The sequence below is a fragment of the Chrysochloris asiatica genome, unplaced genomic scaffold, assembly GCF_000296735.1.
Source record: "Chrysochloris asiatica unplaced genomic scaffold, ChrAsi1.0 scaffold00125, whole genome shotgun sequence".
In the NCBI taxonomy this organism is placed as follows: Eukaryota; Metazoa; Chordata; class Mammalia; order Afrosoricida; family Chrysochloridae; genus Chrysochloris; species Chrysochloris asiatica.
The window spans coordinates 3,972,025-3,989,421 of NW_006408643.1; the positions used below are offsets into that span (position 1 = coordinate 3,972,025).

The 17,397-nt window shown below is 48.0% G+C and overlaps 1 protein-coding gene across 2 annotated transcripts in view; it reads left to right on the forward strand.

The window, feature by feature from the left end:
• Positions 1-845: 845 nt before the first annotated feature.
• Positions 846-17,397, forward strand: part of PTPRS (protein tyrosine phosphatase, receptor type, S) — an 89,033-nt gene continuing 72,481 nt past the window's right edge. Inside the window, exons 1-3 of one of the 2 annotated variants that reach the window (XM_006868909.1) lie at positions 846-1,009; positions 13,548-13,693; positions 14,601-14,742. In XM_006868909.1, the coding sequence (XP_006868971.1) occupies positions 919-1,009; positions 13,548-13,693; positions 14,601-14,742 (379 nt within the window). In that variant the 5' untranslated portion in view covers positions 846-918. The remainder of the gene's footprint in view (positions 1,010-13,547; positions 13,694-14,600; positions 14,743-17,397) is intronic. The other variant, XM_006868908.1, reaches the window with a different exon arrangement.

Consider the following 17,397-nt stretch of genomic DNA (forward strand, 5'->3'; position numbering starts at 1 on the left):
TGGGACAGGGAGGAGGCCGTCCTGAGTGTGAGGTGGCATTGGGGAGCAGTACTCCTGCCACAGGGCACAGTGGGGACAAAGAGTCTGAGGTCTGCTGGGCTGCCCCCTGTGTAAGAGGCTGGCTAGTTAGTGGAGGAGCTTCTCCTGGGGGCAGTGGGAGCCACTGGAGGTGGTAGAGTCAGACAGATGTGCACAGATGTGCTTGTCGGGCAGACCCATCTGGTGCCTGAAAAGAGCCAGGTTGTAGGGCCAAGTGGCAGCAGGGAGTGGAGAAGGGGCCTTCAAGGAGATAGGGGAGAAATGGTATTCTCAGAGTACCCATGGACTGATTTAGGCCAAGGCCAGGGTCCAGCCCAGGGTTGGGGCTCAACCCAAAGTGGAGGCTGAGCTGGGATAATTTTTCCAGTGTTGGAGCTTAGTCTGGGGTGGGGCTCAACCCAGAATGGTGTTCAGCAAGAGTTGGACCTCCTTGTCGAGTTGGGGCTTGGTCCTGGGTCAAGGGCTCAGCCCAGAGTTGTGACTTAGCCAGGGCCAGGGCTCCATTCAGGGTTGGTGTTCTGTCTGGGGTTGGGGCTCAGCCTAGGGTCACAGATTGAACTGGGATCTGGGCTCAGCTGGGTCAGAGCTCTAACCAAGGTTGGCGCTTGATCCAGAATTAGAGGCCCAGCTGGGATTTAGATACTACTCATTGCTTCCTTCCTGCCCCATTACCCGTTCTTGTGACCACCCTCCTTTATCCTTCTCTTATCTTCCTGCTACCTCCTCCAAGCAGGCCTCCGGATGTCCCAGTTCTCAACTCATGGCTCTTGCTTTGTCTCTGCAGACGTTGCCCCGTCTGACGCTCAGCTTGAGGCCTCTTCGTAAGGGACCTGGGGGCCATCCCCCCTCCAGGGCGGAGGTTGGAGGTCACTGTCAAGCATGGCGCCTACCCGGGGCCCTGGCGTGGTGTCTGTGGCTGGTCCCGTGGGCCTCCTCGTGGTCCTTCTGGTTGGAGGCTGCGTGGCAGAAGGTAAGAGAGGCTGGTGTGGGATGTGCATGTATCTTTGTATGTGTGTTTATGTGTGTGTGTGTGTGTGTGTGCGTGAACACATGTCCCCACCTCCTCCATGGGCCTCCCGGTTTTGCCAAGCAGAGTCCCTGCCCTCCATGAATGAGACAGTGTAAAGTGCCTACTGTGCGCTGGGCTGTCTGCCGAGGTATTCAGGGGTAGATAATAATGATGATGTTGATGAAACAGTAATAGTAATGATGATGACCACAGCTGTCTAGTGAGCAGGAACTCGGCGCTTAGCCCAGGGCTATGCACCGGCATTACCTGCTTCAATTCCCTCGAGCTTCACAGAACCCCGCTGTGCCAGCTCTCTGATCTTCCCATTTTCCAATGAGGGACACCAGGGCTTCGAGGGGGTGGGGACTTCCTCGAGGTCACCCCTAAAAGCTGCTCCCCTCCCTCACAGTAGGCAATAAGTGCTAGTGTCCGGGTGGCAGACAAACCTTCCCAGGCAAAGTGGGAGTAGGAGTTAGGGATGGGAAGGAGTCCGGAGATTGGAAGGAGTCAGGGCATTGGAGCTGGGGCTCTGTGGATATGCAGGAGTTTGCCAGTGGCTAGGTTATCCCTGGCAGAGGTGGCAGCACATGAAAAGACCTTGGAGGGGGGGGGTGAAGTTGGTTTAGTTTGGGGAAGGGGAAGGTTGTACTTATGCTGTAACAAGGGGATGATGAACATCAGTTCCAGATTTAACCCCAAGACCCGTTTTACCACGAAGGGTCTCAGAAGGCGTGTCACTCAGGCCAGTGGGGACACCGGAGGGTCCCTCATTGTACAAAGAGATGGGAGTCTGTAGCCAGCATCTTTGTGGCAAGGACACTGATAACCCCACAGTAGGCCCATGGCCCCGTCTGCCCTGAGCTGGGCCAGCCTGCAGTCCTGCCTCATCCATTTGTGTTTTTCATTTTCTCTGGCCTTTTCAATTTTAATTGTGGTAAATATATGTTATATATATAAAACATCCACGTAATGCCTATACGTCAGTGGCGTTAATTACATTGACAATGTTGGACAGCCATCGCAAGGGTTGAATTCCAGAACTTTTCATCACCTCAAATAGAAACTCTGCTAAGCTAAGCAAGAAGCCCTAGTGACTCAACAGTCAAGCGTTCTCTGCTTGACAATTGGTTGGTGGTTTGAACTCACCCATTTGCTCTATGAGACAAAGCCTTGGTGATCTGCCGAGAAAACCCTATGGGGTGGTTCCACTCTGCTTGCATGGGATCCTTAGGAGTCAAAATCGATTTGGCAGCACTCAGCAACAACCACTAAAGCAGCTGCTACCCACCCCTTCCCCACAGCCCTTGGTTATCTCTTATCTGCATCTGTCTGTCCTGGACAGCTAACAGACACGGCATCGGCCCTCGTGGATCCGTTTCTGCCTGCTCCCTTTCACAGAGTCACACGTTTTCAAGACGGATTCATGTGGGTACATGTTTCAGGACTTCATGAAGAATCATGCTGTGTCTTGTTTTAATAAATGCCTTACACATTCATATGTAAAGGCCACGGGCCGCCTAATTAGGCAAGGGCTCCCATTGTCTTCTCAGTCCTACTGATGGGGAAACAGGCACAGTGGGGTTCAGTTACAGGCAGGAAACAGCCCTGCTAAGATTTGGAGCCCAGACTCCCCAGCTCTAGAATCTGGCTTCCCAGCCCACCCTGTCATACATGTGGCTCCTGGACCAGAGTGCCGGGTGTGGCTACGCCTCCCGCCCCACCCCAGAACCCGTGCTCTCTTGGTCTCTTTTCCCTGCCATGCAAACAGTGAAAAAGGTGCTGAACAGTTTTCAGTTCACATTCCTTCATTCAATCACTCAGTGCAAGGTTTCTCCACTCAGCAGTGCAGACACTTGGGTCCAGACCCCCTTTTGGGGTAGGGGACTGTCCTGTGCACTGTGGATGAGCAGTATCCTTCATCTCCACCCAAACAGTGTGAGTAGCACCCTCCTCCCAACTTGTGACACATAGTGTCCCCTGGCATAATGTCCTACCTGAGGGAGGTGGGAGCCCTAGAGGGCTGTGAGGAGAGGAAGAGCGGGTCCTGACTCAGGTGCTAGGCCTCTGACTGCCCTGGCTTGGGTTTAGGGGTAAAGATGGAAGCTGGAGATTCTGAGATAAGTCCAGGTGACGGCTCAGGACATCGGCACCTGACGTATTTCAGGAACTCCCTCTGAAGGCCTGGCAACTATTATTGCTGTAGATGATAGTTGTTGTTTTGTGGCTAAGTACTGTCAAGTCGGTTCTGCCTCTTACGGACCCTGTATAGCATTTCTGAGGAGTGGCTGGTGAGTTTGAACTGCTAACCTTGTGGTGCATACCGACCTTTCAGTTCAGTGAATTATCCTGAAACTCTACACCAGGACTCCATAGGTTCTGTTTGGAGCCCTGGTAATTTGAGCCTACTTGGGGCTCTGTGGAAGAAAGACCCGGCAATCTTCTGTAAACATGGCAGCCTAGATAGCTCCTAGGGAGCAGTTCCAGCCTGCCACAGAGGACAGCCATGACTGAGAATCATCACGCCATGGGGATCCAAGGGGTATGCCTAAAGCATTCACCAACCAGCAAGAGGAGTGATTTCTGCTCAAAAATCAGTTCCTGCTCCCCTGTGGTTTCCAGAGATGTACTGTGGCTGGCCGGGAAGAGTTGGAGGGGACAAGGTGGGTGGGCTAGCAGGCATCCCAGCCTTCTTTGCAGAATATAAAATGGAAAAATAGAAATAGAGCCAAGATTGGCTGGGAAGGGGGAGACTCAGACCCCAGCCTCTAGAGAAGGCCCAGTTTCCTCTTGAGTAATTGCTGCTCTGATACTCAGGATCTGCCTTTAGGAAAGGGATCCTCTTCTGGTGCTGGCAGTTGATGAAGATCCACAAGCCTGCTTATTGAGAGGTAGCTGTGTGATCTGGGCCGGGTCACTTACCCTCTCTGAGCCGCTGTTTTGCTCATCAGTGACATGGGCATGGGAAAAGTACTGCAGTCCACCGTGAACCATGGCCACCACCCAGTGGCATCACTAGGGGTGTGGGGACCACACCGGGTGACCCTAAAATGACTGCCTATAAAGCTTTTATGTAGTGTCTCAGCAGAAATGTAGGATTTTCAACAAACATATCCCTTATAGTTTTATTCGATAAGCCCAGCTTATACGTGTTAATATTCTTACAAAACTAAAACTCTCTTTTACATATTGAACCTTCTGATGGGCTCTGGTGTGGCGCCGGGGGTTAATGTGCTGGACGGCAAGGTCGATTTCAAGCTCAGCAGTCTCTCCCAGGAAACCCTGTGTTGTTGTTGTTGTTGTTGTTGTTGTTGTTAGGTGCCATCAAGCCCGTGCTGACTCATAGCGACCTTATTTTCTGCACAACAGAACAAAACACTGTCCAATCCTGGGCCAACCTCACTATTGTTGCCACGCTTGAGTCCATCGATGCTGCCACTTGGCCAATCCATCTCACTGGAGGGTCTTCCTCTTTTTCTCTGACCCTCCACCCTACCAAACATGATCTCCTTCTCCAATGACTGGTCCCTCCTGATAATATGTCCAAAGTATAAGAGACGAAGTTTGGCCATCCTGGCCTCCAAGGAGCACTCTGGCTGCACTGCTTCCAACATAGGAAACCCTATAACAGGGTCGCTATGGGTTGGAACCGAATCGACGGCACTTAACAACAGTGGGCTCTGGTCAGAGCTGTCATTGTTAATCAGTTACATTGATGCCGGTCTTTAGTTCCAGTATTGTGATTGAGTTTGTGGATCTACATCACTAACTATTTTGAAATGAATCCATAATTAAAGGAAAAGAAGGAGAATAATCAAACAAGTGTTCCACTCAGTTACTGATCATGTTGTAACTAATAATGTTGTAATTCAGTGTAGATTTCATCAAACAATATTTGTCGTAAGTATTCATATAATCTAAGTAATGGTACGTGTAAGCAGTTTGCAACTATTTATCACGTATTATTCTGTGATTAAAATTGATGGCATGACTAAGGATTTTGTCTTAAAAAGCTGAAGAAAATAATTCAAGCTTTGATTTGTAATATTGAAGGGTTCTCAGGGTAAAGATATGCCTGACCCAAGCCCTGGTATTTTCAGTAACCTCATATGCGTGTGAAAGTTGGACAGTGAATAAGGAAGACCACAGAAGAATTGATGCATTTGAGTGATGGTGTTGGAGGAAAATATTAAAAGTACCATGGACCACCAAAAGAAGATACAAGTTTGTGTTGGAAGAAGTACAACCAGAATGCTCCTTTGAAGTCAGGATGGCAAGACTTCGTCTCTCATACTTCAGACTTATTATCAGGAAAGACCATCCTGGAGAAGGACATCATGCTTGGCGAAGTGGAGGGTCAGCGATAAAGAAGACCCCCAACAAGATGGATTGGTGATGGGCTCAAGTGTAGCTAGGATTATAAGATTGGAGCAGGACCGGGCAGTGTTTCCTTCTGTTGTGCATAAGGTTGCTATGAGTCAGCACCAACTCAACAGCACCTAACAAGGGGTAAAACATTCAACAATGCAGAGAAAGCATCCAAAGAAGATGCAAGAGATAAGCAGAGTCACTGTACCAAAAAGAATTCGTCAACATTCAACCATTCCAGGAGGGTAGCGTATGTTCAAGAACCGATGCTATTGAAGGGTGAAATCTACCGCTGCACTCCAGGCTTTGTGCGGGAAAACAAGCCTCCCAGGAAGTGACGGAATACCAGTTGAGATGTTTCAACAAACAGATGCAATGCTGAAAGTGTTCATCTGTGCCCAGGAATTTGGAAGACCAGCTACCTAGCTAACAGACTGAAAGAGACCCATATTTGTGTCCATTTCGAAGAAAGGTGTTAAAATAGAATGTAGAAATTATCAAACAATATCATGAAGATAATTCAAAGCAGTTACAGTAGTATATCAACAGAGAACTGCCAGAAATTCAAGTTGGATTCAGAAGAGGATGTGGAATGAGGGATATCATTGCTGATGTCAGATGGATCTTGTCTGAAAGCAGAGAATATCAGGAAGATGTTTGCCTGTGTCCTTATTGACTACAAAGGCATTAAACCATGTGGATCATAACAAACTGTGGATAACATTGCAAAGAGTGGGAATTTCAGAACACATAATTGTGTTCTTGTGGAACCTTGTATGTAGACCAAGAAGAGGCAGTTGTTCAAACAGAACAAGGGGCTACTGTATGGTTTAAGACCAGAAATGGGGTGTGCCAGGGTTATAACCTTTCACCATTCTTAATTTGGTCTGTATGCTGATCAGATAATCTGAGAAGCTGGGTTCTATGAAGAAAAAAACAAGGCATCAGGATTGGAGGGAGACTCATTAACAACCTTCAGTATGCAGATGACACATCCTTGCCTGCAGAGAGCAAAGAGAACTTTTGAAGCACTTGGTGATGAAAAGTAATGACAATGGATTACACCCGAACAGAAAACAAAAATCCTCACAACTGAACCCCAGACATCACCATGGTAAGTAGAGAAGAGACAAGAAACTATAGTAATTCCCTAGGATTTCATTTTATTTGGACCCACCATCTGTGCCCACGGAAGGCAGCAGTCAAGAAATCAAACCATGTATTGCATTAGGCAAATCTGCTGCAAAAGACTTGTTTAATGCAAAGACTTTAATGCAAAAGATGTCAGTTTGAGGACTAAAATCGGCCTTACACAAACCATAGTATTTGCAGTTGCCTCATATATATGCACAAGCTGGAAGATCAGAGAAGAATTGATGCCTTTGAATTATGATATTGGCGAAGAATATTGAAGGTACCATGGACTGCCAGAAGAACAAACAAATCTGTCTTGAAGAAAATGCAGCCAGAATTCTCCTTAGAAGCGAGGCTGGTGAGACTTTGTTATCATGTACTTTGGACACGTTACCAAAAGACACCAGTCCTTGGAAAAGAACATTGCGCTTGGTAATGGAGGATCAGCAAAACAGCGGAAGACCCTCAACGCAATGGATCGTCACAGTGGCTGCAACAGTGAGCTCAGATACAGGAACAATTGTGAGGCTGGCGTAGGACCAGCCAGGGTTTTGTTCTTTTGTCCATGGGGTCACTATGAGTCAGACCTGACACGACACCAAGTACCATCAACACGGACAAGGATTCTGTATGGTCTGGTACTGGAGGGATTGCGCGGGGGCCGGAGGGGCACCCACCCAAGTGAGACCACAGTCACACCTGCTTCTGTGCTGCTTCCCCAGGTCTCAGGGTCACTATGAGTCGGAACCGACTCCACAGTACATAACAACAACAACAACAACAAAGTGTCTGAGAAAAATGTTCTGATGGGGGTGCAGTAAGCAGAGAAGCTCTTTGAGCTGGCTTGGCCTCCAAAGTTGCCTGGAGATGGGCCGAGAAGGCGTTTGCGCCACTGATGGGGACATGTAACCCCTTCCTGTCCAGGAGCCAGCTGGCCACTTCCTGGGACTTGGATGTCTGGCAGGCATTGAGGTCAAGAGGGCCGCTGGACACAGAGAGGGGGATGTGGCCCACACCCACCGTGCTCAACAGCATATATCCAAGCACTCAGCTCAGCTTGATCAGAGCTGTGATGGGTTAGGCGTGGAGGTGGGCACAGCCAGAGGTGGGAACACGGCTGGTGGGAATCAAGACGCCTCCTCCTCTGGGGAGAGGCTGGCTCAGCAAAGATTGAAGCAGCCAGAGAAGGGAGGAAGGGACAGGCCAGGCAGGGGCTGAGTCAGGGCCCCCTCGAGTCCCACTGGCTGAATTGGTGAGTGTGAGGGATGTGTCTTGGCTCCGGGTTGTAAACAGGCCCCGGATGCTGTGGTACACGCAGCCAACTCTCTTCCTTCCACCTGCTCCCAAGGGAGGATTTTCCCAGAAGTAGGATTTCTGACTTGGCCACAGTGACTTTTCTCCATGTCCTTGGCCGGGATAGACGTGGCCTGAGGTCACCATTCCTGAGGCTAAGAGGGGAAAATCAGAGCCGGGGAGGCGGACCTAGCTCGGGCCTCAATGTAGAGCAAAACATCTGCCCTAAGTAAAGCTCACAAGGCCTGAAACCTGTAGGAAACCAAGAGAGGAGACGTGGGAGACAGAGAGTGCTGAGTTCAAATCCCAGTGCAGCTCCTTCTGAGTTACAGGGCCTGTTCACTCTCTTGAGTCTGTGTTTTCTTGAGCGAGGCTATGCATGACTCTGCACATAGTGGGTCTACTGGGTTTCAAGAGAGAGAGATGGTCACGGCACACACATGGTCATATCAATGGGAGCAGGGCCCCAAAATGAGGGAGGTGAGACTGATCTGGCCAGGGGGCCAGGACTCTTACCGTCTTTCCAGTCCAGCTTTGGCCATGGATGGCAGGAGTTGGTACCTGTGGGGACCTACACTTGGTTCTCAGCTATGCTGAATCACCAGAAGTGTCCTGGCAGCCCCCAAGGCCCCTGTTTATCTGTAGTCAATCCTAGAGGCTTGGCCATCCAGCGCCGCTGCCCCTCCGGTTGTCCCCTCTCCTTAAACTACAAACTAGTAGTCATTGCTTTTCTTCAGTCATCTCAGCCTTTTCATTCAATGATTTAAAAAAAAAAAAAAGTCTTTAAATTTATTTTTAAATCATTCGACACCTAAATAACACGTGACATCAGGATTGGAGGAAGACTCATTAACAACCTTGCTTGTTGAAAATGAAGAGGACTTAAAATACTGATGGAGATCAAAGACCACAGCCTGCGGTATGGATTGCCTCTCAATGTAAAGAAAACAAAAATCCTTATCACTGGACCAATAAACAACATCCAGATAAATTAATGGAGTAAGATTTGAAGCTGTCAGACTTCATTTTGCTTGAATCAACCATCAACACTTATGGAAACAACAGTCAAGAAATCAAACGATGTATTTATTGCATTCGGCAAATCTATAGAAGACCGCTTTAAAGTGTTCAACTGCAGAGATGTCAGTTTGAGGACTAAGGTGTGCCTGGCCCAAGCAAGCCATGGTGTTTACAGTAACCTCCTATGAATCTGAAAGTTGAAGAGTGAGTAAGGAAGACCATAGAAGAATTGATGTATTTGAGTTACAGTGCTGGAGGAGAATATTAAAAGTGCCATGGGCTGCCAAAAGAACAAACAGATCTGTGTTGAAAGTACAGCCAAAGTGCTCCTTGGAAGCCAGGATGGCCAAACTTCATACTTCAGACATATTATCAGGAGGCATCAGTCATTGGAGAAGGATATCATGTTTGGTAAAGTGGAGGGTCCGAGAAAAAGAGGAAGACCCCTAGTGAGATGGATTGACACAGTGGCGGCCACAATGGGTTCACACGTAGTAGCAACGATTGTGAGGTTGGCCCAGGACCAGGCAGTGTTTCGTTCTGTTGTGCGTAGGGTTGCTTTGAGTCGGTACCGACTTGATGGCACCTAACAACAACAAACACCTAAATAAAGGAGCCCTGGTCGCATAGAGGGGTAGGAGTTGGAATGCTAACTGCAAGTTTAGCAGTTCGAATCTACTCTCTGCTCTTCCAGAGAAAGATGAGGTTTTCTGCTCCCGTAAAGATTTACAGTCTCAGAAAGCCTGTTTGAGGATCGCTGTGAGTCCGAACTGATTCAACGGTATACAATGGCCACTACCACCACACCTAAATAAGATACCAAAGAATCATGCCTCCCTTCCCCATGATAAGCCTCCTTCTATCTTTTCTTGGAGGCAGCAGTTGCTTCTAGCCTGTTGTACAAGAGATTTAAGGGTCCATCAGAAAGTATTGCTGCAAAATCATAGAAGCCTGTATTCATCAAAAATATCAAAATGGGAAGATGTTGTTTGTAGCTCTACCCTCCATCGAGGTCTACGTACTTCTGAAGACGGTGTTTTTCATCTCTCAAACCCTTCCCCGAAGACTTCCACGCTCTTTAATTTACACCGCGTCCAAACAGCAGGACATCCTCGAGGGATTCAAATCTCGTTCCTTTGAAATGTTCTTTGAGTTTGGAGAACAAAGGATGTCTGGAAGGGGCAAGATCAGGATTGCAGGGTGGGTGGGCAAAGGTTTCCTGATAAAATACTCTTAGGACAGCCCTGGCGATCCTTGAAGAATGAGCAGGTGCATTGTCATGATGAGAAGAAGAAGAAAAAAAAATCCTCTTTGCAACTTTCCCAGTCTTTTTCTCACCCAGTGCAATTTTCCATTTTCTGAACATTTCTTTCTAAGAAGCCACCATGATGGTCCTATGTCCTTGAAGAAAATCTCTCAAGATGACCCCACTTGAATCCTCAAAAGCAATAAGGCACAACCTTCTGAGCTGACTTCTCTGTCTTGAATTTAACTAGCCCAGAAGATCCCCTTGGAAGCCACTGTTTTAATTGGACCTTCCCCGCCTTTCCCCCCCCCCCCAACGCACCCTTATGAGACTAAGGCAAGTGTCCTCCTGAGAGATTTTGTGTGCAGCCATCCCCGATCACAAAGACATGTTTGAACACCTTTTATTTGGCGTAAACCTGAATATATCTATGAACTGGGGCCCAGTAGCATTATTATTGAATTACCCACTTATATTCCCTTACACATTCCTATATTCTCTTTTCTGTTTTTCTTATCCCATAAACAGTTAAGTTGTGGTCCCTACATTTTTCTGCTCTATCTGTTGCTTTTTTTTTTTTTTTTTTTGGTAACCTTCTAACAATAAATCTGAAAGTAGTTTAAAAAGCCATCACTTTTTCACAGCTGTGTAGTACTCCACTATATGACTGGCCCGTTCTCCCTCCTCCTCCCCCCCCCCAAAAAAAAAAGGTTACTCAAGTTCATTCCGACTCACTGCCTTCATGTGTGTCAGAGTTGAATTGTACGTCCTAGAGTTTTCCAATGGTTGACTTCTTTTGAAAGTCAGTCTCCGGGACTTTCTTCTGAGGTACCTCTGGGTAGACGTGAGCCTCCGAGCATTTAATCAAGCTGAGTGCTTACCCATTGACATCACCCAGGGACTTCAGTGGCTGGACCCGGCCTTGGTTTAATCAATTCCCTTTTGGAGATTTCAGCTGTTTCCTGAGGGAACTTATACATATGTTGTAGCTCTTGAGTCTGTTGTTAAAAATCTCAGAAGTAATTGAATTCATCTGAAGGGATACGTTGTTGCATTATTGTGAATCCAGGTTACTTTTGGGTGATTCAAAGGTTAGTGTAAAAACGGTCAATAAAAAGAAAACAATGTGATTGAACCTTTAAACAAACAAACAAACAAACTAGGTGCGTCTTAGAAACCCTTCAGGAGTGTTTCCAAGGCTCTTAATCTTTACAGAAGCAGAGGGCTATATCTTTCTCCTGCAGAGTAGCTAGTGGGTTTTAACCACCAGCTTTTCAGTTAGCAGTTAAGCTGTTTAACTACTGTCCCACCACGGCTCCTATTAAACCCTTACAGGTTACTTTTTACCTGTCCTGAGCATCAAATTGAGGTAGCTCTAAAGGGCTTAATGGCATTCTAGCAACAATTAAGTGTTCCACTGCTAGCTGTTAACTGAAAAGTTGATAGTTAAAACCCACCCAGCAGTGCTGCTGCAGAAAGACCTGGCAATCTGCTATGAAGATTGCAGCCTAGAAAACCCTGCGGGGACAGTTCTGGTCCATCACACGGTCTCTGTGACTCAGAACTGACTCAGTAGCACACGTGACAATGACAGTACCCACCCGAGGCTTTCAGAGACTTAATGCCTCCATTCATGGTGGTGGCCAACAAACATGAGTGCAGGAGCCAGCCCAGCACAAATCCTAATTCATCTATACAATGGAATATTCTTCAACCATTAAAAAAAAAAGGAATGAAATTCTAATAATACTTAAAAGCAAGAAGCTCAGTGAAATGAACCAGATACAAACAGTTACATATTATACAATTCCATATCTGGACTAGGTAAATCCAGAGAGATGGAAAGTAGCTTAGTGGCTGCCCAGGGTTTGGAGAGATGGAGTATAACTGACTAATAGGTGGTTGTTAGTTGCTAGATAGTCAGCCCTGACACATAGTGTGTTTATGTACAACGGGAATGAAGCATGCCCTGGTACTCTATCATCTTCATGAACCTTGGCATGTGTGAGTCCATTGGTGTGGGCTGTTTTGTAAATCCATCTCTTGGGAGAGTCTCCCTCATTTTTGCTGAAGCTTTATGATGCTATGATGTCCCTTTCTAACAATTATGCTTTGGGGGTTTTTGCAGGTTTTTGGGGGGAGTGAAAATGATCGAAGAAGGGATGGTCACACAACATTGTGAATGTACTAAATGTCACTAAATTGTTCACTTTCAAATGGTTAATTTGATGCCTTAAGTATTTTGCCCCAATTAAAAAACAATCTGAACTCAGCTACTGGTGGGTTTCTGTGTACCCTAAGCAAGTGCCTCAGTTTCTTCATGTGTCAAGTGGAGATGACGGCCCTGCCACTCCACCCCATTGGGAGGGTTAGCCAGTTCTAGTACATACAACATTCACATACAGTTGGTACTTACAAAAACTTGGCTCTAGTGCTTGTCAGTACGGGTTTCCAGAAACATTGTGGGGCTTCCACCAACCTACAGCTTAGACTGCCCTCCTGGGCTCCACCCATGGTGTCCAGACACCTCCCTTGAACCCTTGAACCCAGAGACCTGGGTTCAAATTCCGGCTGCAATCACAGGTCTATGGCTACTTTTTTGTTGTTGTTTTAAATATGTTTTACGTTGTTTTTTTTGGGGGGGGGTTGTAAGTTTTTACTATGAATTGAGTGATAGTTTACATGAGAGACCATCAGCTTTATGCCATCATTTCATTGCAATGATTACAATCTCCTCCGTGCATCATCAATTCAATAGTATTTGCTTCCTTCCATTCCCTCAGTTTCATTGTTATTTGAGGAGGGAAGAGGGATGTCCACAAAAACACTCAGGAAGATATAGTAATTTAAACAAACAAATGGCACATTCTGCAAGCCTGCCTCCTGACCACCAGCACCCTGTCCTTCTCTTTCCATGAGTCCAGAGTCCTCAGCTGCTCCCTCTCTCCATGTCCCCATCTCTGCTTCCATCTCTGGTGTTGCTGCTTTTCTGGATAGGATCTCACATTCCACCTGTACTCCTTCTCCCTTGATGGTCCTGGGGGGCCTCAGTTTCTGGACTACTGCCCAGTTTTTATTTCATGGCTACCCTGATTTTCCCACATATCTCACTGGAGGATTAGACCAGATGACCTCCTTCAGGCCTTTTCAGGAACAGGGACCCCTGTAGAGTCTGGCCTATCACCGCTGGGGGCTTCTGGGGGCTGAATTTGAGACCCAGAGTCTCAAGGGTGTCCCCTTCTGCCATCCCCAGGGAGCAGATGTGTCTGTGTGTGTGAACATGTGAGAGGTGTGGTGGTGTGTCTGGGATAGGTGAGGGTTCTGCAGGTCCCCAGGGACTTAGGGTCCTGTGGAGGGGAGAAGGGTGCATTAAATTACCAGTCATTCTATGGGGTCCCAGCCATATCCCCAGACCTGCCTGACCCTCTGTTGTCTAATCAGAGCCCCCCAGGTTCATCAAAGAACCCAAGGACCAGATTGGTGTGTCGGGGGGTGTGGCCTCATTTGTATGCCAGGCCACAGGTGACCCCAAGCCACGAGTGACCTGGAACAAGAAGGGCAAGAAGGTCAACTCACAGCGCTTTGAGGTGAGTTGGGCAATTGGCCCCCAGTCATGGAATGGTACCATGGCAGCAAATGTGACCCCCAAATGGAGGGCTGGGAAAGCCTACTGGATACTTGGGCCACCTTTGTCCATTCCCACCCCACCATCCGTCCCCATCTGGCATGCTCATTGGCTCTGTCACCTTTGTGCTGTGTGGCCTCCTGCAAACTCCTGCCCTCTCTGAATTCTTATGCAAAGATGGGAATCCACAACTCAGTACATACATAGGAGAAGCTTCAGAAAGCTCATGGGAGCATTCCATTATACTTTTAATTCTAGTTTTCCACAAACTTTGTGACTCCCCGCCATACATGCTCATATACACATCCGTGCTTCACTCATGCATCTTTACATGCCTGGTACACACTCCCAGGCACGCACACATTAATCCTCTTTATTTGTATGGACCCAGGCCCAGAGTTCTGTGTCCAGCTCATTTGTCTCAGTTTCTGTGGGGGAGACCTGGATTTGATTTCCAGCCAATGCACATCCTGCCCAGCCACCACCCACCCATCTGTCCTTGGAGGCTTGCATGTCGCTAGGATGTTGAGCAGGTTTCAGCAGAGCTGCCATACCAAGAAAGACTAGGAAGAAAGATCTGGCCATTGACTTCCAGAAATTAGCCAATGAAGACCTTAGGGTTGACAAGAGTCTGATTCTCTAACCAGCCATTGGGTGGTGCAGGAGCGGGGACCAGCCTTTTATTCCATTGAGTAGGGGCCACCAGTGATGGCAACTAACAATGGAATCCACGCATGGGTACACAAACCCAATCCCCAGCTCTTCTCCCAGCCGTCCCTGGGGCCACAGGGGTGCCTACCATCCCCTCCTTGTCCAGCTTGGATGGGAAGTTTTGGGGTCCCCGAGCTCACCCTGTCTTCTCTCCACAGACGATCGAGTTTGATGAGAGTGCTGGTGCCGTGCTAAGGATTCAGCCGCTGCGGACGCCTCGAGACGAGAACGTGTATGAGTGTGTGGCCCAGAACTCAGTTGGGGAGATCACAGTCCATGCCAAGCTCACCGTCCTCCGAGGTAGTGGGCTTCCACAGGTGGATGGGGAGGGACTAGGCTTTGGAATTTGGAATTAAGCATAAAAAGAATCCTTGGGAGTGACCCTTCTCTTTGGACTGTCCCTTTGGAGCAGCTCTGATCTCTCTTCTTCAGCCCCTAACACCACTGAGGCCCAGAACCTGTTGTTGTTGTTAAGTGACGTCTAATGGATTCCGACTCATAACAACCTTGTACTGGGTTTCCGAGGAGCAGCTGGTGAGTTAGAACCACCGACCTTGAGGTTAGCAGTCTAGTGCTGATCCTACAGGGCCACACCAGGAGTTCCCAGAGCCCGTTGTTGTTAAGTGCCGTCGAGCCGGTTCCGACCCATCGCAACCCTGTATAGGATTTCCGAGGAGCAGCTGGTGAGCTTGAACCACCGACCTTGCAGTTTAAACGGCTTTGCAGTCTGGCACATTAACCCACAGCGCCACACCAGGACTCCCCTGGAGCCCATTATTGGTGTTAAGTACCATGGAGTCGATTCTGACTCATAGCGACCCTGTACAGGGTTTCCGAGGCTATAAATCTTTACAGGAGCATAAAGCCTCATCTTTTTCCCCGCGGAACAGGGGTAGTTTCGAACTGCTGACCTTGAGGTTAGCAGCCCGATTTGTAACCACTACACTACAGAGCCCATTAGTAGGGATTTACTGAGCATGTGCAGGAGAGAGACGCATTAGGGACTAAAGAGAGAAGTCATTGGTGGTGTTTGTCAGCCAAATCATGCCCCAACTCCAACTGGCTTAAGCAAGAATTAATCGTACTCTCAACTGCTAAACAAAAGGTTGGAGGTTCAGGTGCATTGGAAGAAAGGTCTGGCGATCTGCTTTTGAAAAATCAGCCACTGAAAACCCTATGGGGTACCATTCTATCTAACATACATGACATCTCCTGGAATTGAGGTGGATTCCACGACAACTTGGTTCTTGTGAAATTAGAATATCCATGATTCAAGTCTAGCTTCAGGTTTAGCTGGATCCATAGAACGTTCTCAGGGCTCAGTCTTTGTCTGCGTATTAGATTTGTTCTTTTCTATTGTCTTCATCCTCAGTAAATGCCCCTGTCCCCTAATTTCCTCCAGACACAAGCTCTCAATAGAAAAAAACAAAAACTAGGAGACCAAGTAGCCTAGGCTGCTGCTCATTGGTCCAGCTTGGGTTACATACCTATCCCTGAGCCAATCACTATGGCCCGGAGGTTCGAATCTCCGAGTAGACTCCTCCCTGGTGTCAGGGTTCCCAGCCTACATAGAAGCTGTTGGTAAGGGGTGATGAATTGATGTTAGACAGGTAGATGCTGGACAAGGCAGAAATAGCTGCCTGCTGCTTCCATCATTCATATGGACCAAACTGCTGCCCTTATCCAGGTAGGCCAAGGGCCCTGGGAAATTACTTCCTTGTTATAAAACAATATAGTCTCCACACAAACCCATTTTTAACTGCGCCCTTGTTGGTTGGAGCTGGTCTTTGCTTGGGTCGAGGATTTTGGCAGTGGGGCCAGATAACCAGAGTGCCAATTTTAATGCTTCCACTTTGTTGCTGTGTGACCTTGGGCAAGTTAACCAACCACTCTGAGCTGCAGTTTGATCATTTTGAAAGAAGAGCATTCATCATACGTTCCACAAGGGTAATTATGTGAAGCAGACAAAAGAATGGTACAAACACAGAGATTACACATAATGCCAGGCAGGCAAAAAGCACTTGGTCAATCCCATCGATTGGTTACTATTATTGCTGTCTTTGTTGTTATTCTGGTTTTAACAAGAAGATCTTAGCCGGCCCGTCTGTAGCCTTCAGGTGTGTGGGTCCTGCCTGTCATCTGCAGGTACAACCCCACCCTTTTTAATATATGGGTGCGAGCCACACCTTGGTGTTCACTGGAGGGTCAACCCACCTGTGGCCCCCATGGCAGGGGTCTCCCACTGTCCTCTTGGGAAGTAGGGACTCAGTTAGGCTGGCCTCCTGGGAGGAGACTTGAGGGCAGCCCTCGGGCCACTTAGTTCCACCTTCTGGGAGCCTGAAGCCGGGGAGCTTTACAGACAAGCGACACACAGGTCCTCACAAAAGCCATACACCCCTCAACTTGGTTTAATGCTTTGTTGTCACAGGTTGGAAATTCCTAATACTTCTGAACCGGGGACCCCACACTGTATTTTGCACTTGGCGGTATGCTGTTTTGAGTTGCCACCGAGTTAACTTTGACTCCTGACAACCCCCTATGTGTAAAGTATAACCAACTGCTCCAGAGGATTTTTCAAGGCTGTGGCCATTTGGAAGCTGATACGCTGATAGCCAGGCTTTTCCTACGCGGTGCCTTTGGGTGGATTCAAACTGCCAGTCTTCTGGCTAGAAGTAGAGAGTGCTTTACCATTTGCATTTCCCATTACTCTGGGCCAAATGCATTAGCTGGTTCTGCTGAATCCCTACGGAAGGGCGGAGGAGGAGGGCAGGGGGAGGAGCTACATGCCTTGTCCTCTCCCCTTGCCCCCCCTTCCCAGCAGATATTTTTGCCCTGACCTTTCCAGGGCACAGACAGAAACAGCCTGCCTTCTGTATGCCCTGCGCCAGCCGCCATCCTGAGAGCTCCTAGAGTTAAAAGGACCGGCTGTGAATCTATTAACCGCCCTATCCCCCC